This window comes from Orcinus orca, chromosome 2 (assembly GCF_937001465.1).
Source record: "Orcinus orca chromosome 2, mOrcOrc1.1, whole genome shotgun sequence".
NCBI classification, from domain to species: Eukaryota; Metazoa; Chordata; class Mammalia; order Artiodactyla; family Delphinidae; genus Orcinus; species Orcinus orca.
Window position 1 is genome coordinate 99,236,064 of NC_064560.1, and position 23,925 is coordinate 99,259,988.

The following is a 23,925-nucleotide window of genomic DNA, read 5'->3' on the forward strand; positions in this document are numbered from 1 at the left end:
AATCCCCCAGGCCACCCAGCCAGTAAGTGGCCGAAGAGGAAATGTGAGTCCGTTCTTCCAGCTCCCAGTCCTGGCTTTTGCCCTCTGCCAAGTCACGGCAGAATATGGACTCAGTGATAATACAGTTGGCCCCAGTGCTGAGAGTGGTCGTTACTCGCTTTATTCCTTCCAGCATCCAAGAGCATCTTCTCAGTTATAAATGATAGCCTCCAGCATTAGCCCTGAAGACACCGCTGAGGGTCCCAAGTGCTTTCACCCAATTTCCAGGCTCCTGTTAAATCTCTGAGGGGCATGAGTGCATCACAAATGAAGGGTAGCCTTCAAGATTGCAGCCGAGGGGGATAAGATTTCCTAGGAACGAGGACATTTCAGAGGAAAGAGAAGGTAAACTCTAGTGACTGCCAAGTTGTCATAATATAAATGGGGAGCTTATTTTTAAGTGCTCAAATGTCCATATACATAGTAATTTGGAGTCCACATTTTCCTCCAAAGAGAATGCTTCCTGGGCTGTTGTGTACATTAACTAATGTAGGTCCTTAATTGAGGATATATATATATATGCATATATACACACACATATATATGTGTATATATATATGTGTATATATACATATATATGTGTGTGTGTGTATATATATATATATATTTGGCCGCGCTGTCCATGGCATGTAGAATCTCTTAGTTCCTCGACCAGGGATCAAACCTGCGCCCCCTGCATTGGAAGTGCAGAGTCGTAAGCACTGGACCTCCAGGGAAGTCCCAAGGAGACATTTTAAACAAATTCTGAGGATTTGTATGCTGTCACTGCTAAAATGTAAAGAGAAAAAAAAAGTATAAAATAAGCCCTCTCAAAGAGTTTGTTATTTCTGTTACTCTTGTTATGATTGTGATTTTATCATTTGAATGTTCCCTTAGAGTTAGTCTATGAGCCCTTCAAAACAGCCTACCCACATTCTTCATAACCATACCTCCAAGCCAAGGTGAGCATTTTTGGAATTTCTTTTTAAATTAGAACCTTGGAAGGCTTATAGGTAGTAAGCCATCATGGGTTTCTAGATCTGCCAGCTACCTTATTGTCTTCAACCAGCGTCAACTTCCTTTTACATCATGTGACCCACTTCCAGATTTTAAAAACTGTGACAGCATCAGAGATAGATTCACTTCCTCCTGTGATTAAGTCAGAGAGAGGGGTGGGTGGGAAGGATGGGTGAGTGAGAGTGGTGGTGGACACTGTTGAATGGTTTAAACTTTTGGTGGTGTCTTTTGCCCATAAAGAGTTAGGAAAGGGGATGGCCTTCGGTGTGGGCAGGGCGGACAGAGCCCTGAGAACAGGAAAGCCCAGTCCACCCTCAGCCTTCCTCCAAGGACTGGTCTTGTCAGGCCTACTGGTTGGGAAGAGCTGCCCTAGATTATCTAGGAGAGATTCAAGGAGACCCAAAGCCCAGGCATTTAATGCCTGGGCTTTACTTGATGATAAATTATATTGTAGCTAATTGATCTGTAGGAAACAGTTGCTCAAATGCCTTTTCAGCTTCTCAGTGGCAACAAAGTATATGTGGCAAAGCTCTTACATTAAAGATTTAGAGATTCCAGTTAGGATATTTAAAACCTTATGCCAGGTGGGAGATAGTATCGTATACCTCACACCAAATTGCTGAGTCTTACCGCTGGGCATTAAGATTTTTTTATAAGCAGTGTTTGAGGTGGAAGAGAACAATTTTTAGAGAAAATGTAGTCAACTTCATTTAAATGGCATAAATGATGATTATAGCTGATTGTTGTCTGACAGAGTTTGGGCTGGTGTTTCTAAAACGAAATTAACTACAGAGTTCTGGAAATGGGGTCATCAGGTTAGAATTCAGTTGTCTGCAAAGATCAATGATTTCTGTCTTCTCAGCTTACCTGGCAGGCAGGGGTAATATATCACAACTAGGTGTGAAGTGCATTTGCATTCTTTTTTTTAGTAGTCACCAGCGCATTCAGTATTTTTACGTAATGAAAGAATTGAACATTATGGCAACAAAATTCATTCTTCACACTGGAACTACCACTGCATATTTAGGTAATTAATTGGTAAACCATTCTGTCTTAAAAAAATAATAAAATCAGTATATCCCCAGGGCCTGGCACAGTACCTAGCAGAGGTGTTTTTTGTTTGTTTTTTTTTAATAGATCTTTATTGGAGTATAATTGCTTCACAATACTGTGTTAGTTTCTGTTGTACACCAAAGTGAATCAACCATATGCATACATGTGTACATATTTCCCCATATCTCCTCCCTCTTGCGTCTCCCTCCCACCCTCCCTATCCCACCCCTCTAGGTCGTCTTAGAGCATGAAGCTGATCTCCCTGTGCTATGCAGCTGCTTCCCACTAGCTAACTGTTTTACATTTGGTAGTGTATATATGTCAATGCTATTCTCACTTTGCCCCAGCACACGTGGGTTTTTTTTTTTTTTTTTTTGCGGTACGCGGGCCTCTCACCGCTGTGGCCTCCCCCGTTGCAGAGCACAGGCTCCAGACGCGCAAGCTTAGAGGCCATGGCTCATGGGCCCAGCTGCTCCGCAGCACGCGGGATCCTCCCGGACCGGGGCACGAACCCACCCCTGAAATTACTATTATCGATGCCAATTCTCATTTATGTTTATGAATCTTTAGGAATTTTGGAGTATACTTTATAGCCCATTACTCTAGTTAAGAGAAGAAAATTCTTTTTTTAAAGATATTTATTTATGTATTTGGTTGCACTGGGTCTTAGTTGCAGCTCCAAGGCTCCTTAGTTGTGGCTCCAGGGCTCCTTAGTTGTGGCATGCAAACTCTTAGTTGCAGCATGCGTGTGGGATCTAGTTCCCTGACCAGGGATCGAACCTGGGCCCCCTGTGTTGGGAGCGTGGAGTCTTATTCACTGTGCCACCAGGGAAGTCCCAGAAAATTCTTAAATGTAAACTTTTTACCTAAAAACTTTAATTTTTCTAATGGTGTTTCAGCAGTCGTTATTAAAAATCACTAGCCTAGGGGCTTCCCTGGTGGCGCAGTGGTTGAGAGTCTGCCTGCCGATGCAGGGGACACGGGTTCGTGCCCCGGTCCGGGAGGATCCCACGTGCCGCGGAGCGGGCTCACTGAGCCTGTGCGTCCGGAGCCTGTGCTCTGCAATGGGAGAAGCCACAACAGTGAGAGGCCCGCGTACCGCAAAAAAAAAAAAAAAAAAAAAAAAAAATCACTAGCCTACAGATATATTTCAGGAAGGGGCTCCAGGCTTGTGTAATATTGACAGGGCAAGAGAATCTTTGGTTGCCGAATAAGCTCCCTGGTCTTCCTTTCTGTGCTAATTTGCTGTAGAGACAGTTCGGGCTTCTTTCTAAGGTTCTGTCCCAGCCACTCTGGTTGTGGAAGTGGCCATCTACTGGTAGCTCTTGTATAATAAAGTCCTATGAGGTAATATTTTTACACAATCATTTTTAGCCAAAAGAAAATGTTGGCGATCTCAGGTGGTGGGAGACTCCCTCGTGGGAACGAGAATGGCTGGAATGGAAGGTAGGGCATAAAGAAGGTCTTCCCTCTTTGTGGCTCAAGAACAATTGTGGGCAGCCTCTTTGAGCTGCTCAGTTGGATTTCATCCTTTTCACCACGTTGTTCTTTGCCCTTGATCCACTTGTCCTCACCTGGCTTTAAGCTCTCTGGTCCAAAAGGACCGACTTCATGTCCACCTTTTAAATAGATACTCATTCAGCAGCACTGCAGCTAAAGTAGAGAGGAGGGACGAGATTGGCGTGGGGAATGAGGCTCATAGGCACCTTGATGGAGGGAACCAGAGACAAACGTCCCACACACAACAGCTTTGCATACGGACAGACCTGATTTCCGTGTATGCATCTTTCTACGGGGCTGTCTGGGCCATTAAGAATCACCCTGAAAAAAAAAAGAATCACCCTGACTCATACTTCTGGTTTTCAGTTCAACTTCTAGGAGTGCATTATTTCACACCCTGTGGAGGTGGAACTTGGTGTCACAGATGAGGAAGGCCAGCCCCCTACCCCCTCAGCCTATCTGGAACCCAGCAGGTGTGAGGAAACCAGCTACCACATCTCTGAGAAGCCCACAGAGATGCTCCAAAGCCCTTGTCCGTCTGAAACACGCAGCTCCTGAGAATAATGCATTCTCCCTGAGTGCCAAATAACTGGGCTTAAAATTTTAATTCTGTCACAGCTGGTTGTCAGAGTTTGATGAGGTGCAGAATAGGTACATAGTCTCAAATTTTTATCTCCCCACAAATTGCTTAGCAGTTACAATAGGAATAAAAAAATAGAAATTATGTAGTGGAGAAATGGGACAGTACTTAATGAAATGATAAAAATGAATACCACCCACAAACATGATGTACCTCCAGACGTGATACCCTGAGAAGGACACAAAATCACTTGACTCGAGTTCTAGCCCAACATGCAAAAGCTGAATCTATTATGAGGAAACATCACACAAACCCAAACTGAGAGAGATTCTATAAAATAACTGGCCCGAATTCTTTAAAATGCCGACATCATAAAAGACAAAGGAAAGCTAAAAAGCTGTTAGAGATTAAAGGAAACTAAACAAATACAAAAACTAAATGCAATATATGATCTTGTACCAGGAAAAAAAAAATCTTGTCACAGCACATTATTGGGATAATTGATGAAATTGGAATATTGACTTGGATAAAAAGTATTAATGTGACATTTCCTGAAGTTGTTTACTCTGGTTATATAAGAAAATTCCCTTTTTAGGAAATACATACTGAAGTATTAAGGAATAAAAGGGCATGATGTATACAACCTATTTTTAAATGGTTTAGATTAAAAAAAACCTATATATACACACACACACAGAGAGACAGAGAGAGGGACAGAGGGGAAGCGAATGTGACAAAATGTTACAAATTGGTAGAGTATAAGAATTTTTTAAAACTTTTCTGAAATGTTGAGATTATTTCAAAATAAAAGGTTTTTTAAAACCATCCTTTCATTATCCTACCATCAAAAACAAATTGAACAAAATGCCCAGTTGTTTCATCTACCCTGGGATGGGTCAGCAATCAGCTGAAAGGGCTGGAAAGAGACCTCTGGCCGCCTCCTGCCCCCTCACCCTTACTCCTAAGTCAAATGGCCGGATGTGGATGATTCCTGCAGAGACACCAACCAACAGGTCCAGACTCTTATTTCAAGGGCAACAGGCCCAGGGAACTGCTAGGTGAGATTGTTCTTCTCCGCATCTCAGCCCCAGAGAGCCAAGAATTCTCTCAGCAACAGTAATGGTGGCCGCAAATTGAGGTCAGTAGGAAAACAGATCTGTTTTGGGTTGTAAAGTCGCCCATAATGCGATGAGTGAACAGAAAAGAATGTACCCCAGTGAAGGGACGGCCTGTGAACTCCGGGTCTGGTTCTGAATATTCTTATGATGCCTAGCATAGAAAACAGGAAACATCACTTAAAATGGGAAGTGGCTGTGGGCTGAATTACTGTAATTCCTCGTCTTACTTAGAAGTTGGCACGGAGTAGGCCTTCATCCGCAGCCTGACGTCTCCTGCTCTACTACGTCTTGATAATTTTGCCCTTTCTTAAGGGTGGTGCGTTACCAAGCAAAGAGGCTCTTAGGCTGGAATTTCTACCTTTAAGTATGCTTAGAAATTGTGTTTTTAAAGAGCCGTTTGTTCCCCCCCCCGCCGTCTCCCGGTTAAAAGCAGCCTGGCTCTGCCTCTGCTTCTGGTTCCCTCCTCCTGCCCCCTCTTCCTTTCTAAGTAGGCGAGATCCAGCACACAGAGCGACTCGCAGCCTGGCTTAATAATAACCCAGCAATAAATGACGTAGCCATTATCATGCTAGACAGATAAACAGAGGGACATTCCCCGAAGCTGTGAGCGCAGCCACCAATTAGCTTTTCAGTCCTCCCCGCATCTCCACCATTCCTTTGGGGTCCTCTAAAGTATCAGGGAAGTTCTGGCAGCCTGTCCGCGCTGTAAAATGGAGACAATTATTCCTGCTCACTGCCTGCCTCGCTGAGTCACTTTGGGGCTCACATGGGATGATGAATGGCGAAGTAGCGAGACACTGGAAGCAATATGCAAATAAGAGGTGGTGTTGGTTCTCTTACTGGATGAGGATCTGACTAAAGTAGTTTGGGCCCGTGCCCTTTGGAAGAAGGACAGTTTTTCTGTGTGACCTGGGCTGCGCCCTCTGATGGGCAGTCCATCTTGGCTGTCTGTTTCTTGTCCCAAGTGCTCAGCTTGCCCTTCTGGCTTTCCTGTGGCCGCCTCTCTTTTTCCTGTCTCTCTGTTCCGTCTGTTGGTTTTCTGCCTCACCAATGAGAAAGTAAGCTTGATGAGAGCCAAAGTCTTGTCTGCATGGTCTGCAGGCGTTATACCCCAGTGCTTAGAATAGCGCTTGACTCCTGGTAGGCACATAACTATTGGAATGAATGAATGAATGAGCAAACAGATGAAATGCTTCCCATCCTCAGTTTTCTTACCTACCGTTGGCTCCCTGTTCTGCACAATCCTGCTCACGCCCGTGATGAGAACTTGTAGTAGCCAATGGTGGACTCCTGGCCCATTTCTTGCTCCTAAGCTCCAGAACTCCAGATCCAAATGCCCAGTGCCTATGTGGAAAAAGCTCAATGAAGAAGGGATTACGGGGCTTCCCTGGTGGCGCGGTGGTTGAGAGTCCGCCTGCCGATGCAGGGGACATGGGTTCGTGCCCCGGTCCGGGAAGATCCCACATGCCGCGGAGCGGCTGGGCCCCTGAGCCATGGCCGCTGAGCCTGTGCTCCGCAACGGGAGAGGCCACAACAGTGAGAGGCCCGTGTACCGCAAAAAACAAAAACAAACAACAACTACAAAAAAGAAGGGATTACGAGTGTAGATTCTGGAAGCAGAATATTTGTTCACTGGTGTTGATCTGGGGCAAAGGATGTAACTTCTTTCTGCCAGGGCTTCCTCGTCCTTAAAATGGGGATTAATAATAATGCTGGCCTTATAGGTTTGCTGACACCATTAAATGATTTAATACATGTAAAGACCTTAGAATGTTGCTTGGGACATAGTGAGCCCTCAGTAGAGCTCACTGGACAGGGATTTTCATCCTGGTTTAATGTTCCATCTGGGAAATTGGGGTGACTGCCTTTTCTTCATATAAAAGGGGCACTCTTTATATGCCGAATCCTGAACTGTTTTCTCCCAACGAAGTGCGGGTTTATTCTTTGCTTGTGCTATTTGGACCATGGGTACCCGTGCAGCCCCTGCTCAGCTCTAGAAAAGTGCATTCTCAACTCAGCAGACATGGTGGCTGAAACAAGTCATGAACTGTGGGACCCCAAACTCCCCTTGGTCTGCAAACTCCCATTTTCCCACCCCACCCCCCCGCCAGTCTAGGGGAAGATACTGTACAGGTTCACTCCTCAAACTCTGGCTTCTAGAAATTCAGTCCCTTCTTTGGCTATGTGGATGATTTAAGCAGCAGGTAGTGGGTTATGTTCAGATAAAAAAAAGACCCCCTAAATGGGGAGGCCCCTGTTCATGTGCCGTCTTGTCTGTAACTGTAGTCCTGTCACAATTCAGTTGCGATTTTCATCACCCTGGTCAGGAAATTCATGGGGAAGGTTACTACAGCAACCTTCACTCTGCTCTGGAAAGCATATCACTTACAATGGGCCCTTTCAGTGGTGGGGCCCCGAAGCTGGGCAGTGATTTGGTCTATTCAGAACACAATGGGGCAAAACAGAATAGAAGGGAACTACACATTGTTTCAGGCTCCCGCCGCCATCTGTAGCATTGCACATCGTTGTTCATCCTTGTGCCCAACTTAAGGTTTGTTTCTCCCGTAACACACTTTTAATTTCACGACGCACATGCCTGCCAGTTGAAGTGCATTTCATGGAAGTTTAAATAATAGTAACAATTCTATAGGGGTGTACAAACTCAGCCAGAAAGTGCTACAGAAATACCTTTGAGAAAAGGTGGTATGGGCTTTTGATTTAGAGACAAGGGAAACACAAACTGGGTTTGCTTAAAAATATTCAAACCACTCTTCCATCGATTTGCCTGTAAGACAGCCACAGTTGTTTTTTTGTTTTTTTTAAGGGAGAAAATTTAAATGACAGGAAAAAAAAATAAAATCACCCTTGCCCTTATTCACAGCTACTCAAAACAAACCCACCCACTAAACAGAATTTATCCTCTGATAGTAAATGACTGGTTCACTTACATTTTTAAAAAAAAACTAGAGAATGTTACAGAGGGTTTTCAAAGCTGAATTTAGCTGTTAAGCATGTGAGCAGTAGTTGTACCAAGCAAAAGAACTGTGGTTTCCTTAGAATGGAGGTTGGAAAGAAACTTTTTTCTTCTTTAATTTTTTTTTCCTTTTGTGCATTTACGGTATTTTATTTATTCACACGGCTTACCCCATGATCAAACAACTTTTCTTTGTTGTATGTTTATATCTCTAGGGTTGTTTCATGCCCTTCCCTTCTTTAATGTTTCCCGTATGTTTAGTTTAAATCATTTGCCTTTTATCTTTCTCAGGATCTCAAGCTCTTTGTCTCTTTTCTAACCTTGTACTCTTCTTGCTGCACCCAATTTAAAAAAAAAAGAAATTGAAATGAGCTTTTCTTCTAAGTGCAAAGCTAAGAAACTTCTGTACCTTAAACCCAGCCAACCTCCATCAAGCAAATGGTGACTCCATTTTGCTTTTGATTCCAGTGAACCTTAATTGATGTGTGGTCACTCCCAGGTATCTTTGGGTGTTGGTTATTTGATCAGTAAGTAATACTGTGCTTTTGGCCCAACTCCCAGGAAGAGAAGGGGTCACAGCCAGGGAGAACATTAGAACTGCTGGCGCTACATTTCCTCATATTTTGGGTCTCAGGGTTCGGGTTAGAAAGGAACTTCTGCACTTGGGAGCAGACTGTAGCACGAATCCTTGCAGCATTTCTGCAACCAGAAGCCATGCAAATGTTTTTGCAAATCCACTTGTGGTCTTGCTGGCAGGTTTTGAGCACAACCCTCTTTGTGAGGCGGTGATGTTGACATTGATTTTCTATTCACTGTCCTGCCCCAAAGTGAGCACGCTGTTTTCTATCTAACTGGGTGGGCACACTCTTCTCTACCTAACACTGAGAGCAGCCTCGGTTTGTCTCAGTTCTTGCATAAAGTTATTTCTGTTATTACTGCTTTGGGATCATTTGTGTGTCAATTCCAGCCCTCTTGACGCTCATTCCCGTCCCTAGTACAAGGAAGACCAGAGTTTGTTACCCGCTCTTTGCAGGGCTGGGAGCGGCTGTGGTTTAGCTTTGGAAGCTCTGTAACAGGTTCCTCCAGCGGATCCCTAGCTGGGATCATTTTGGCTGAGCGAGAATTTCTGTGAGGTTATTATTATTTTTTTTGCAGTACGTGGGCCTCTCACTGTTGTGGCCTCTCCCATCGCAGAGCATAGGCTCAGCGAGCCCGCTCCGCGGCATGTGGGATCCTCCCTGACCGGGGCATGAACCCATGTCCCCTGCATCGGCAGGCAGACTCTCAACCACTGCGCCACCAGGGAAGCCCTGTGAGGTTATTTTTAACCTGAGTGTCTTTATTGTGTTGAGAGGCACCTTTGCCACAAAGGAAAACCATCATCTATCTGGTCGCAAAAGAATTTTGAATGAGAAGCCTGCCCTTACTGAAGACCAGGGTGTGGGGCTCTGGCCTTGAAATTGGCCGTTGAGTCCTTTGAAGGCAGAGGCCCAGTGTCACAGGGTGGCTCCAACCCTTTGGCCTCTCCACTTCACTGAGGCCTCTCACGACACCCGTTATCTTTGCAGGAGTCAATCCTCCCTGTGCCTAAAACGCCCCTGTTGAGAGCAGCAATCTCTGTTCCCGAGCCGGGGTTAATACTTCATCCATCTTGCCACGTGGGACCTAAAAGGCAGTTCCAGGCACTGCATTTGGAACCTTGCTATCAGAGAACGACTCCCTTGACCCACTTTCACAGAGTGGGGAGTCCATTTTGTTTGTCTTCCATGGCCTTCACGGAAGGTGCTGTGGGTTTCCAAACCCACCAGGACAGATCTGGACTCCATGACTCTCTTTGGCCAAGTTTTTCATCTGTTACACGGGGATCATGGTACCTCCCCAGTTCTACAATTCCTTTGAAAACAAATGAAACAAAGCACCTAACAGAGTGCTTGGCACATAGTAGGTGTCAGGAGAAGCAGTGCTCTTTCCTTGTTCCCTGACCACTGTGGACCCCACCTCTAGATGACGTGGGTTGCCTTTTTGATGCTGTACTGTATTTCACAGAACACAATGAGCAGTGGGTAACAATCACAGAAACTTTTCTTGGATTTCCTATGGAGTTGTGAACTCTAAGCTGGTGTGACCCACCCTGGCCTCATAATCACATCAGATATGGTTAACTTGTGTTTTGTTTTCAATTTTAGTGATTCTGGCAGACGAAAGTTACTACTGGAAGGAGCACATGGAATTCTACAGAGATCTCTAGTTAGATTACAGCTTTCCAATTTCTGTGGGCATTTCCCCACGTTTTCTGGAGATTGCCTTTCTCCTTTACCCACTTGTTTCCGATTTTTAAGCCAATGCTTTGACGTTTTTTTCCTCCTTAAACAGAGGCCTGTGTCTTGGGTAGAAGGCAAGGGGTATTAGGAAAGTGGTCCCCAAAGTGCCGACTCCATGCACCTTTGCATACAAGATAACCCACTAGAAAGCAGATATTAAAACTTCTATTTACATTTATCTTTTTTTTTAATGTAATTTATTTATTTATTTATTTATTTTTGGCTGTGTTGGGTCTTAGTTTCTGTGCGAGGGCTTTCTCTAGTTGCGGCGAGCGGGGGCCACTCTTCATCGCGGTGCGCGAGCCTCTCACTGTCACGGCCTCCCTTGTTGCGGAGCACAGGCTCCAGACACGCAGGCTCAGTAGTTGTGGCTCACAGGCCTAGCTGCTCCGCGGCATGTGGGATCCTCCCAGACCAGGGCTCAAACCCGTGTCCCCTGCATTGGCAGGCAGATTCTCAACCACTGCGCCGCCAGGGAAGCCCTACATTTATCTTACTATTAAAACCTAGCAAGAAATTAAGCTCTTCAAATATTTACTATTTGGATGGACACCAGTGCCTTTATGCAGTCTGATTGCCAGAAGGTCGTGGTTCACAAATGATAATGTTTATTTGAATAATTTAAAATATTTAAATGCCTAGACTCATTTGATTGTTTTTCCCAGAACTTTTGTGGGTGATCAAAACCTTTGCTACATACAGGCTTGCTGGGGAGGGGCTGACGGTAGAGAGCCACCTAGGGCTGGACTGGGAGCTGGAAAACTCGAGTTCTAGTCCTGGTTCTGCTGCCAAGTAGCTTGCACCATGGACACGTACAGCTTCTCTGGGCCTCAGACTCCGCATCTGTACAGTAAGAGCTTTGGACTGGTTGATGAATAGGCAAGGCCCCTTCCAGCTATAACATGTTTGGATTCAGAATGTAAACGTAGAAGTATTATGCCCCTTCCTTACCCCTCTTCCTTTGTAGTTTGTTTCAACCCCTTCCCTTTTTTGCCTGTAAGGCATCAGTCCGTGACTCAAGTGGTCCTTACTGTAGTTCATGACAGGCTTCCTTTTTATTTTATTTATTTATTTATTTACTTACTTACTTACTTACTTACTTTACTTACTTACGGTACGTGGACCTCTCACTGCTGTGGGCTCTCCCGTTGTGGAGCACAGGCTCCGGACGCACAGGCTCCAGACGCGCAGGCTCAGCAGCCATGGCTCACGGGCCAAGCCGCTCCGCGGCACGTGGGATCTTCCCGGACCGGGGCACGAACACATGTCCCCTGCATCGGCAGGCGGACTCTCAACCACTGCGCCACCAGGGAAGCCCCAGGCTTCCTTTTTAGTTGGTACTGGCCTTCCGCAGTTCAGCTGTGGTTTCTGAGAGAGAAGCTGATAACAGGAGACATACTTGCTGAAGTGTGAAGGTTTGGGTCATGAGAAGAAATGGCTCGGTGGGTCCTGTGTCCTCCACCAGGTGATAAAAGGGGTGAGAGGTTGGACCCAGTGTTTATCTTCGCACGTGGAGCTGTCCTGAGCCTGCAGGACTCTTGGGGACACCGACCCGCAGTGCCATTTAGGGGTGCTCTGGTGGCTTCTCCCCCTGAGATGGGCCCATAGAACCCTCCTCTCTGCCTCCCTGACAGCCAGCCTCTCTGTGGCCCCAGATCTCTCTGGATCTGGTGAACATGTCTGGTTTGTACCCTAAAAGCTCCTGGACAAACGCCTTATGGCTGCATTTTGCCCCTAGAGGAACGTGGCGTCACTGTGCTGCAGCTCAGGCCAGATCAAGCAAGCAAAGGGTCTAGCTGTGCCCACGCCCACACCAGGGGAAGGTGCTGAAGGCATTTCTCAGTTCTGTATTTCTTTGTTCGTTGTTGGCTAGTGACTGTGGTGCTTGGGGGACGCCCCTCGCCCCTGCGCTCGGCTTCTATCCTGGCCTTAGTATCCCCCATGGCTAATCCACGACAAAGGCTGCCCGTTCCCCCAAGACACCCCTGATCAGACCCCTGATCACACTCCCTTCTCCCCACCTATCACATTCTGAAGCACACATCCTGAGTTTTCTCCTTCAGATATGCCCAAACAGTTCATTTTTCAGAAAAAGTAAATTAAACTTAAAAATACATCAAATGAGTTGATTCTCTTGTGTTGTCATACCTCCAACATTTTACGTGACATAAATAATACACGTTTTGTAATCAGTGCAAGAAGATGCTGTGAATGATAGTGAGTCCTGGAAGACTTTTTAATTAGGTTGATATCAATTCTGCTGCAGTCTGCTAAGTCTTTACATATTTTTCTTTTCCACAGAACGGTGTTTAAATTAGAATTTCTTCCATAGCACAGAGGAATAGTTCATTTTAAGTGACAAGGAATTGCTCTATTATCTCCCTGTTTCTCTTTCCATTTCAGTTAATAACATGAATAAGAACCGTCAGTCCCGGTGTTTCCAGCTGGTCTGCATCATTACTTTGGCTTCTTAATTCAATTAAAAAAATTTACTGAACAGCTACCATTGCTTCAGGGACTGTAATTTTCAAACCAAAAATTATGACACATAGTCTGATAGGATTTTCTTTTCTTGGTTTATGAATCTATTCATGAAAGTCCTGTCAGTAGAGGTGCAAAAACTAAACCACATTTACATATACATTTAATAGACTACCTGAATTGTGAAGAATTAAATTCCATGAAACTGACCTTGCCAAGGTCACAGAGCTTACACTTGAACCCAAGTCCGTTGATTGTAATAAACTGCTGGATTAGCAGGAAGAATGGTGTTCCCCAACCTTTGTACGTGAAAACAGGAGTGACGACAGGGAGGTCCCTGCAGGGACTGATAAATGCTTGACATGTTGTCACACTAGCAGAGCTGCAGCTGAAAAGACAGAGGCTGACATCAGTGTGACTCTTCGTCATTTGTTTGATTAAAATATAAATAGAGGCAGAAGTAAAATGAGCGTTTGTCATATAATGGGAGTTCAACCATTTGATTCATTTTATCTTGTAGCTTGAAATGTCCTCACCCTGTGGTCAAAATTAGCCTGTTTTCCTTACCTGTCTGACGGTGGACAGTGAAGAGAAGGAGAATTGTCTTTCAGGGCAACATCTCTTCCGTTTGATCTTCTGGGCTGGGGGCATTAGGAAAGCTTTAGAAACTTCTTTCTCCCTTGGGGCAGACTCTGGGCCCAGGACCCCCATTTACCCCACTGACAGCTGCCCCAGTGACATACACCTGGTTCTGAGATGAGCCAAAGCCACTGGGAATTCATCGGCCCAACCAGTACTGATTGAGCCACGACCGTGTGCCAGACACGGCCCTGCAGGCTGGGGACTCGGCAGGGAGTAGATGTGCTCCCAAGGCCATGTAGGGCCAGACTGCTTGCTCTGTGGGCTCCTAGATGCTGGGCTTTGCACACGGTACCCTATGTACCCATAATAAAAGTATCTGCTTCACGCTGTTGTGCGGATAAAAAAAGTTGATACGTGGCAATTACCAAACATGCAGTAAAGCAATTACTATTATCTCTAGCATTATTGCTGTTTCCCACATCCACTTGCTTATCACAAGACGCAGTGGGTATAATGATTAAGTGCAAAGATTTGAGAGCCAATCGGCCTCAATTTGAAGCCCAGCTTCTGGGGTTGGGCAAGTTAGTTAACTTCTCTGTGCTTCATTTTTCCTGCCTGGTAAGGTTGTGAGGATTAAATAAATTTTCATGTATAAAATGTTGCAAACAGGGCTTCCCTGGTGGCGCAGTGGTTGAGAGTCCGCCTGCCAATGCAGGGGACACGGGTTTGTGCCCCGGTCCGGGGAGATCCCACATGCCGCGGACCCGTGAGCCATGGCCGCTGAGCCTGCGCGTCCGGAGCCTGTGCTCCTCAATGGGAGAGGCCACAGCAGTGAGAGGCCCGCGCACCGCAAAAAAAAAAAAAAAAACTGTTGCAAACAGTGCTGGTATGTAATGAGAATTAGCTGTTGTACAAGAAGAATATTCTCCCCTGGGGAGAGAGCCACTACCCTAGATTTCCTAAAGATTGAGAGGAAGAACGATAGAACAGGGCTGATAATACTTGCAGAAAGTGCTTCCCTAGAGAGAAAGAATAAATTGCAGGTGCCCAAGAGAGAGTTTCCTCGTCAGCCTCAGGACAAGCCCTCACCCAGGGGACCGATAAAATGTCCCACGTGTGGCTGTTTTCTGAGGCAAGAGGACTAGAGGGAGGGCCCTGGGGACCCCTGATGGAAAGTGCAGGGGATTTGGGACATGAATTCAGAGTACTTTCTACTTGTGAAAACGAAACCTAGCCTCTCATCTGCTACCGAAAGGGGGATCTAGTCTTGCCAGGTGAGTTTTTTCCACGGCACAGAAAAATACGTCTGGGAAACAGAAGTCATTTAAATTCTCTATGACTAGACTTGAAATTGGTGGAAATGGGCCCAGTAGAGAGGGGTAGCGGGTCCCCACGTGTGGGATATGGCAGCAAGGTGCACGGTAAGGTCAGTGTGTCTGACACCATGTCGTGTACTTTAAATCGTTTATCTTCATTATTATTTTTTTTAAATAAATTTATTTATTCATTTTATTTTTGGCTGCTTTGGGTCTTTGTTGCTGTGCTCGGGCTTTCTCTAGTTGCAGCGAGCGGGGGGCTACTCTTCGTTGCGGTGCGCGGACCTCTCACTGCGGTGGCTTCTCTTGTTGCGGAGCACAGGCTCTAGGTGTATGGGCTTCAGTAGTTGTGGCTCGCGGGCTCTAGAGCTCAGGCTCAGTAGTTGTGGCGCATGGGCCTAGTTGCTCCGTGGCCTGTGGGATCTTCCCGGAACAGGGCTCAAACCCACGTCTCCTGCATTGGCAGGCAGATTCTTAACCACTGCGCCACCAGGGAAGCCCTATCTTCATTATTTAACACACTGAAGAAATAAAACTGGTGATTTTATGGAGATAGTTGTTTAGGCTTTAGCCAAATTAAAAAGGACAGTTTATATAAAAATGTGACGCATGGGGTGGTGCAACTTGGATATAGAAGAGTTGTAAAAGTTATTGAAAATGAGGTTTAGGAAACATGGGAGTATAGTATATGCAAATGAAGGCCAGAGCTCAGTGTAATCCACTGGGGAGGACGTATCACCTGTGGGGCAGCAGTGAGGGAAGGGGGTCTCCTGCTTCAATGGTCTTAATACTGAAGGAATTTTTAGATTGAAAGACGTCCAAATGGAACATGCCTTTACAGATCGAAGAGGAGATTACCTTGCTTTGCAAACTTGTGGTCTGGTGTGGGCAGCTTGATGGGAGCTGCTTGTCAGCCAGGACACTCACCCTCATCCTGTTTGGGACGGGGGCGTGGAAGCAACAGCTACAAAAATGATCACAGCAAAGCCTCCAGAACTGGGCAATCATCAACCTCACCAGTAAAACCACTGTACATTTCGTGAAGTGACATTAATACATGGTGCAATGCTTCCAGAATAACTGAAGCTTTATAATATCTTTGATGATATTAAACCAGTGACTTCACATTTGTAAAGTGCGTGGAAGGGGGGCCTGGCTCTTTGGAAGTGTTTCATGCCACAATTTATCAAGCCTAAGATGCTACTGGTTATGAGTTAAGCTGTGACACAACATTGGTTGTGAGACATGTCCTAGTTTCACATTGTTAGAAGTATGAAAAAAATGCATCTTAGAATTGATGGAGTATGTTAACTGTTCATTTATAACATCTTAGCTTTGAACTGTTCGTTGATATAAAAAATCCATCCTTTTGGGAGCCACATTTCAGTCAGAGTAAGTGAAAGAAAGGGAGTTTTTTTTCCTGCTAGGGGCCCATTGTTATTTAAAGAAGAGTTTACTATAGCTGCAAACTGGGGTGAACAAAGCTGACATGGAATAACGAGAATATGGGGAAAATGTCATTTATACATATATTTCATTGTACAAAGTATTTGATCTAATTTCTTTTTCACTGAAAAGAACTGTATATGTGTGTGCACATTTTATAAATATTTACTCAGCAGAGAAATAAAACCATACAGAAAGTACACTTAGATAAATAACTGCATCATTTTAACAACTGTATTGTCACATAGAGATATCATTTTATATAAATAATATCACATATGCAATTAAAACCAAATTTGGGCTCCTGACCATCTCTTGTTTTTTTTTTTTTCCCCCAAACCTTTTTTCCTTCCCCCAATCAATTAGTCCAGCCAGTGTTGCCAGCCTGGTGTGTACCATCCACACTTTGCCCCCAGATCATGTCATCATGTAAAACCAACTCTACCCCTAGAGGGATTGGGGGTTGGTATGATTGTCCCCTGGGGGCAATGTAATGTCAGGAACCGCCTTCTCCTGAGCAGGCTGCTGAGAGGCCCCGAGAGCCTCAGAGAAGCTGAGTGGTTTGTGGGAGACCCTGAGGATCTTGCTGGGAGAGCTGGTCTTTGAGAGCTGCCCATAACTTTTCTGGGATCAAGCTGGTCACAGATACAACCATGCGGCCTGAGACAGTCCCAGTTGATGCCTCTTGTTCAAGCTTTATTATTAACGACATCCCCTTCTGCACGCAGAGTGTCTCGGTTTAGATGATAAATTAGGTTTGCTCTAGTCACTTCCAGGAAGGGTGACTCTAGCCAATCCTGGCTTAGAAACCACTGGATCTAGTGATCCTGGAGCCAGTGTCTACACTTGGCCTTGATAATGGTATCGGAAGTGAGCTGTGGTGTAGCAGAAAGAGCAAAGAAAAGAAAGTCAGAAGTCCTGATGACAAGTCTCGGCGCTGGCCCTTTGTCCCAAGGATTAACTGAGGCCATGTATATGGAAATGCTACACAAATATTCAACTTTTGATCAGGTCACATGTACCTACGTGACTGAGGCCAATAAACACATCCTCTACATTCACTGAGCCTCCTGTGCTCCTGCTTTGTGTGCCAGCCCCCCATGTACTTTTCCATCCCCAGCCCCTCCGAGCAGAGGCAACTTGGTACAGTATAATCCCAGGCCTCACTTTACCCATTTGTAAAATAGTGACACTGCGATTGTAATATTCATGTCTTGCAGGTGTTGTGAGAATTCAATGAGATGTAAAGCTTCGGTGTATATTTATGGTTTCAGTAAAAGTCAGTTCCATTTACCTTAAAGGTTGAGGGGAATAGGGGTGTTTGTGGGCTCCTGACTGCCCACTCCCACTCCTACCCTCCTCCTCTTCCAGAAACACCCCTTCCTTGCACTCTGTTCACTGCAGTTCAGCACCCACAAATGCTTGCTTCAGACATCCATCTTCATACCACCAAAATAGTGGGGGGTCTAAGTTCCATAAAGTTGAAACACATTGCAAGCCCAATGCTGGCTTACTATGCCTGGCACATAGACAAACAAATATTTATGGTTGATTTTTTTTTTTCTCCCATCGTTTGCAATGGAAGTGTTTCATTCCAGGCAAACAGCAGAACTGCGAAAGGTAGAATACCCAGACTGTCGATTAAAAGATGAACGTATAACAGATAGTTCCAAGCCTTTCCTGTTATGACTCACTGGGACAGAAAATCCCATTAAAAAACAAGCTCAGCTCGTCAGCCCAGAGCATTACCCATTGTCCATTGTTGACAAGAAGAATATGGCTTATCTGCCTTTTGCGGTGATACGCTTACAACATTGGGCACATTTGAGTCCCAGGTTTTCCGGAAATCATCACCCCCAGAAAATGCCTGATAGTATTGGCATCATATTCAACATTTCTATTTATTTTTAAATTTTTCTAACACATTCATATGGTTTAAAACAGCAATAAAAAAGTAAACTGTGCAGCAAAGTTTAAAATGGAGAGTAAAAGTCACCTTTCTCCCCAAACCCCAGGCCTTCTCCCCAATGGAACCTTGTGTATCTTTCAAGAAAACAATTATAACACGTCTTTTATTTTTTTAATTTTTTTAACGTTTTTTTTTTTTTAATAAAATTTATTTATTTATTTTTGGCTGCTTTGGGTCTTCGTTGCTGCACATGGCTTTCTCTAGTTGTGGCGAGCGGGGGCTACTCTCTATTGCGGTGCTTGGGCTTCTCACTACGGTGGCTTCTCTTGCTGCGGAGCGTGAGCTCTAGGCGGGCGGGCTTCAGTAGTTGTGGCACGTGGGCTCAGTAGTTGCGGCTCGCGGGCTCTAGAGCACAGGCTCAGTAGTTGTGGTGCGCAGGCTTAGTTGCTCCACGGCATGTGGGATCTTCCTGGACCAGGGCTCAAACCCGTGTCCCCTGCATTGGCAGGCAGATTCTCAACCACTGTGCCACCAGGGAAGCCCTAAAGATTTTTTTTGATGTCCTTTTTTTTTTTTAAAGTCTTTTATTGAATTTATTACAATATTGCTTCTGTTTTATGTTTTGGTTTTTTGGCCGCGAGGCATGTGGGATCTTAGCTCCCCAACCAGGGATCGAACCCGCACCCCCTGCATTGGAAGGCAAAGTCTTAACCACTGGACCGCCAGGGAAGTCCCAGCACATATGTTTTAAAAAGTTTAGGCAAGAGCAGTCCTTGAATACTAAATCCACGTATTGACTGCTATTTTCATGAAACTGGGGATCTTGAAGATCTTCCAAGTCAGCACAGGCAGATTGCTTTCAATGACCGTGTGGAACACCTGCAGGGAGTGCCATGTTCTAATCGGTCTCTAATCCATATGTCCAGTTTTCCTCATTACAGACTTTGTTACAGTGAGCAACCTTCTACATACATCTTGGCATCCTTGGTAGATCTTGAGGTAAATTCCTAAAAATAAAATGGCTGGATCAAAGAGGGTATGCATTTTATTTTTATTTAGTTTAGTTAACAGTTTACATATTGGTCTGTGTGACTGAAGTTCTTTTTTTTTTTTTTTTTTTTAAATATTTATTTATTTATTTATTTGGCTGTGCAGGGTCGTAGTTGCAGCATGTGAGATCTAGTTCCCTGAGCAGGAATCAAACCTGGGCCCCCTGCCTTGGGAGCTCGGAGTCTTAACCACTGGACCACCAGGGAAGTCCTGTGACTGAAGTGTGTTTTGTTTTGTTTTTTTTTGCGGTACGCGGGCCTCTCACTTGTGGCCTCTCCCGTTGCGGAGCACAGGCTCCGGATGCGCAGGCTCAGTGGCCATGGCTCATGGGTCCAGCCGCTCCGCGGCATGTGGGATCTTCCCGGACCGGGGCACAAACCCGTGTCCCCTGCATCGGCAGGCGGACTCTCAACCACTGTGCCACCAGGGAAGCCCTGGTGACTGAAGTTTTGATCCCTATTTCCACATGACTCTCTAAAGATACTGTGCTGTGTATTCTTTCTACAAGAGGGTAAGGGCGTTTATGGCCACTCCTTCCCCAGGCCCTGCCCAACACTGAGCCTGTTGTGTTTACCCAGCACATTTGATGGCCTCCCTTTCCTGGGCGTCTGAAGGACGTATGAAGAAGTGTAGTTACCCAGTATATGGTCGTCTCCTCTCTCCGGGATGAACCAAGGAAGGAAAATGCTCAGAGACACTAGTGAGAGTATGTGCAGAGCCCTGGCTGTGGGCAGGACTGCCCTGGGGCCCTCTCCGTGGGAGTGGAGGTTGGCTTTCAGGAGACAACAGTGCCTGCTTTCGTGCGCTGACTCCCCTTTGCTCACCCTAGTCCCCACCCTGCTAAACACACACCAGTTCATGACGCTTCTGCTTTTAAAATCAGTGACCGGGGGCTTCCCTGGTGGCGCAGTGGTTGAGAGTCTGCCTGCCGATGCAGGGGACACGGGTTCGTGCCCCGGTCCGGGAAGATGCCACATGCCGCGGAGCGGCTGGGCCCGTGAGCCATGGCCGCTGAGCCTGCGCGACCGGAGCCTGTGCTCCGCAACGGGAGAGACCACAACAGTGAGAGGCCCGCGTGCCGCAAATAAATAAATAAATAAATAAAATAAAATCAGTGACCGGGTTCTTCCCCAGCGTGAGGTACTCCTGTGTCTTGGTGCCACCCCTTCATTGTGAGGGGTACACCGGGGCCGTTAAGTGGATGTGCGCATACCCGACGTTTTAGAACTTGCACGTGAATCCATGCTTTTTAATCAACTGTTTCATCATTAGGAAGTAACTGTGGACCAGAGAAAGTCTGCACTCAATGTTTACCTAGTGAGAAGTATCTCTTTCGTAATTTGTAATCATTGTCAGGGCTAAGAGTAACTTTTTATCATCATCATCATTATCATTGTTATTATTATTATTATCATTTCTTAGCTGGCACATTAGCAGCCATTTTCCGTCCTTTGTACGGCGTCGCTTCACTTACCAAGAACTGTTGGGAAATGAAATACCTCGCTGAGTGCCCCTACTTGTTTAAAATGTTACCATTTTTTGGTGGGGAAACTAAAAGGAGTTACCCCATCCAAAAAGCCCACAGAAGAGAAGGAAGTGGAGTCTCACTGAGGTGCTAGCCTGGTAAACTGGACTTCTGTCATCTGAGGAAAATGTACCTCCTCACACAGATGGGGAAGTCTCTGTCCCTCGGGTCGTCTTCCCAGCAGGCGTGGCAGCCCATCCTGCCCCTACCCTCCCAGTCAGGGGCAGGAGGAAGAAGCAAAGAAGTCCAGGTTATTTGCCCCAGGAACACCATTCTTGTCCACACAATTCTAGGACAGTAGTTTGTGGTCTGAAGGCAACTTTCAGCTTCTGAGGACATTGTCTAGGGCAGCGGTCCCCAACCTTTTTGGCACCAGGGACCGGTTTCCGTGCAAGACAATTTTTCCAAGGGGGGGGGAGGATGGGGAAGGGTAGGGGTGGGGGGGTGGGGTGGGGATGGAGGGGACAGGGAGGGGGATGGAGATGGGGGAGGGGATGGGGGAGGGGTGGGGGATGCTGGGGAGGGGGATGCTGGGGGAGATGGGTCAGGTGGTAATGCAAGCATGGGGAGCAGCATATGAAGCTTCGCTCGGTCACCTGCTGCTCACCTCCTGCTGTGCGACCCCTTACTGGTCTGCTGCCCCCCCGGGGGTTGGGGACCCTGGTCTAGGGTTGTAAGGTGATAACCGTTTCCCACTGTGTTCCCCACTTATTCTCTGTCAGTGGCTATGTTCCAAGGAAGGCTTCTGGGAAAGTCACACTATGATCAAACACTGTGGTCCCCTATAGAAAAACATTAAACAGTTGTTCTTTTTCACTGTGGGGAACTTCGAAGCTTCCATGGGTTGGGATGAGAGCCTATGCATCCTTGTTTCATTTCCAGCTTCCCGGATCCGGTTCTCACCCTCCGCTAGAACTGCCCAGCCCAGCCCTGTCCCAGCTTTCATCTGCCTATGGGTGGGTTCTGTGGATTGCCAAGGACGGGTCAGCCTTCCCTGAAAGGCTCTAAGGTGCTCCCAGCATCCCTAGCTATTTTCCCTCCTTCCCTTTACTGCATTTGAATTTCGGGGGGCGGGGCAGGGGGGATGGAGAAGGGGGAGGAGAAAAGCATAGTAAGGGTGGGGGTCACTAAAGACAGGAACCGCAATTAGAAGACCTTGGGCGATTTACTTTTTTTTTTTTTTTTAAATCAGTAACATAGAGATAATACATAGTATAGGAGATGATTGTGAAGATTGAATGAGTTCCCATATATAACTATAATAGCCTGGGAGGAAGTGGGGGAGAGAGAGAGATTTGTGACCAAATTGGTTATAGGAAATATGTCAGGTGAAAAATAGCTCCAGTGTTTTAGTCTTTGATGCTAAGAGAAGGTGGCCATTAACAAAAATTGTATAGTCTTCCCTTTGTATCCACAGGGGATTGGTTCCAGGACCGCTGTGGATACCAAAATCCCTGGATGCTCAAGTCCCTTATATAAAATGGCATCATACAGTCAGCCCTTCTTATCTGCGATGTACGGTTGGGAATCCGCGGATGCAGAACCCGTGGATACGGAGGACCCTCCAACTGTTTGTCTTTTTAGTGATGAATTCAGATAAATGGCATTCTGTTGCCATTTAAACATAACATGTGGAAATATCCAGTAAGTCACTAGGGAGAAAGTGTGAAGAACCCGTGATGTTTGAATGAGTTCATAATCATAGAGACTTTGGTTCGCATCTTGCCTTTGCTACTTACTGCTTGGGGCGTCTGTTTCCTTGCATGTAGCATGGGAATGTTAACCCCTCTCTCATAGGGTTGTTTGGAAGAGCAAAAAAGCAATTGCCTCAAATCAAATGGCTCATTGCCTTGCTTATAGTAACTGTCAGGTATCCTATTGGTTCCTTACCCTCTTGTAGATAGAAGTCTGGAGACCCAGCCGGGGACTTTTTTGTGCGGAGGGATATTTGAGACGATGAGAATCAATGCACTCCACGAGGAGCCCTGTTGCACTGCGGAGTAACTGCTGTTAGGAAGAAGACACTACCTTTGAGATGGGACAGACAGTAATGTATCACACTGCAGTGAGAGAGAGAAAAGACAGTTGGATTGGGCACCAAGATGGACTTGGGTTACCTTGAGAAGGCATTTCTGTGGATCAGTACAAACACATACACTATGACACGGAGCCCCTACATTTCTTGTCCTTTGCACATCTTAAATAACAGCTTATTAGTAGCCCTTCTGTTTTGTTCAACTGCTTACATTTTTAAAGAGAAAATAATATTTTTGCCCTCTTTTAAGTAGGTAGATATTTATTGGGGTAAAAAAGAAACAAACGCACACACCTACTGGCTAGTTACTCCAGGACCCTAGTTTTCTATGCAGAGTAATTTTTGCAGGTGCCCAGAAAGAATATTCAAGCTGGGAAAGCAGGGAGGGTGGAGGAGGGGAGGAGTCTCCAGGAATCTTTATCTGGTTGGAAATAGAAGGTGGAGATTGAGATCTCTCAACTCTTCCATTGAGATCCAGTGAGTCATGCTGTGGCCAGTGCTTTCTGCTTTGCCTCAAGAATAAGGAGTGGTGAGGTTTGAGGTAATTTTGGAACTGATTGAGGAACTGATGCTGCGTGTGGTTCTGAGAAAGTCCAATGTATCATATAAACAGTTTCCCTCTGTAAGGCAGCCTGGGTGGCAAGCTTTCCAGAAAGGGTTTCCAGAACCCTTTCCAGAACCCATCGCACTATGCTTTTCCTATGGTGGCCCCTTCCTTGGCTGGTTTTTTAATAATTGCTTTCCCAGAGCTTCTTAGATTTTGCCATTTCAAAGGGCACGTGTCTCCTGCAGGGAAAGCATTAAACAGTTTTTTAAAGTGAAATTTAAAATGTTATTTATCTTGTTTCCTTCCACCTTCCCCTTCTCTCAAAGAGCCTATTGCCTTTTCTCATCCTAGTTTTGACGTTTGAGCAGGTGGCCTTTCTAGATACCCTAATTCAGAAATTTTTTCTCCTTTATCCAAACTCCTCTCAAAAGTAAACTCCTGGGCTTCCCTGGT

General features: G+C 45.7%; 1 protein-coding gene across 3 annotated transcripts in view; it reads left to right on the forward strand.

The window, feature by feature from the left end:
- Positions 1-23,925, forward strand: part of MYO1E (myosin IE) — a 204,905-nt gene that overhangs the window by 61,705 nt on the left and 119,275 nt on the right. The window contains exon 1 of one of the 3 annotated variants that reach the window (XM_033437038.1): positions 22,505-22,534. The exons of the other annotated variants lie outside the window; for them this stretch is intronic. Coding sequence (XP_033292929.1) covers positions 22,520-22,534 — 15 coding nt within the window. The 5' untranslated portion in view covers positions 22,505-22,519. Of the gene's footprint in view, positions 1-22,504; positions 22,535-23,925 lie in introns of those variants that run through there. 3 annotated transcript variants of the gene reach the window in all.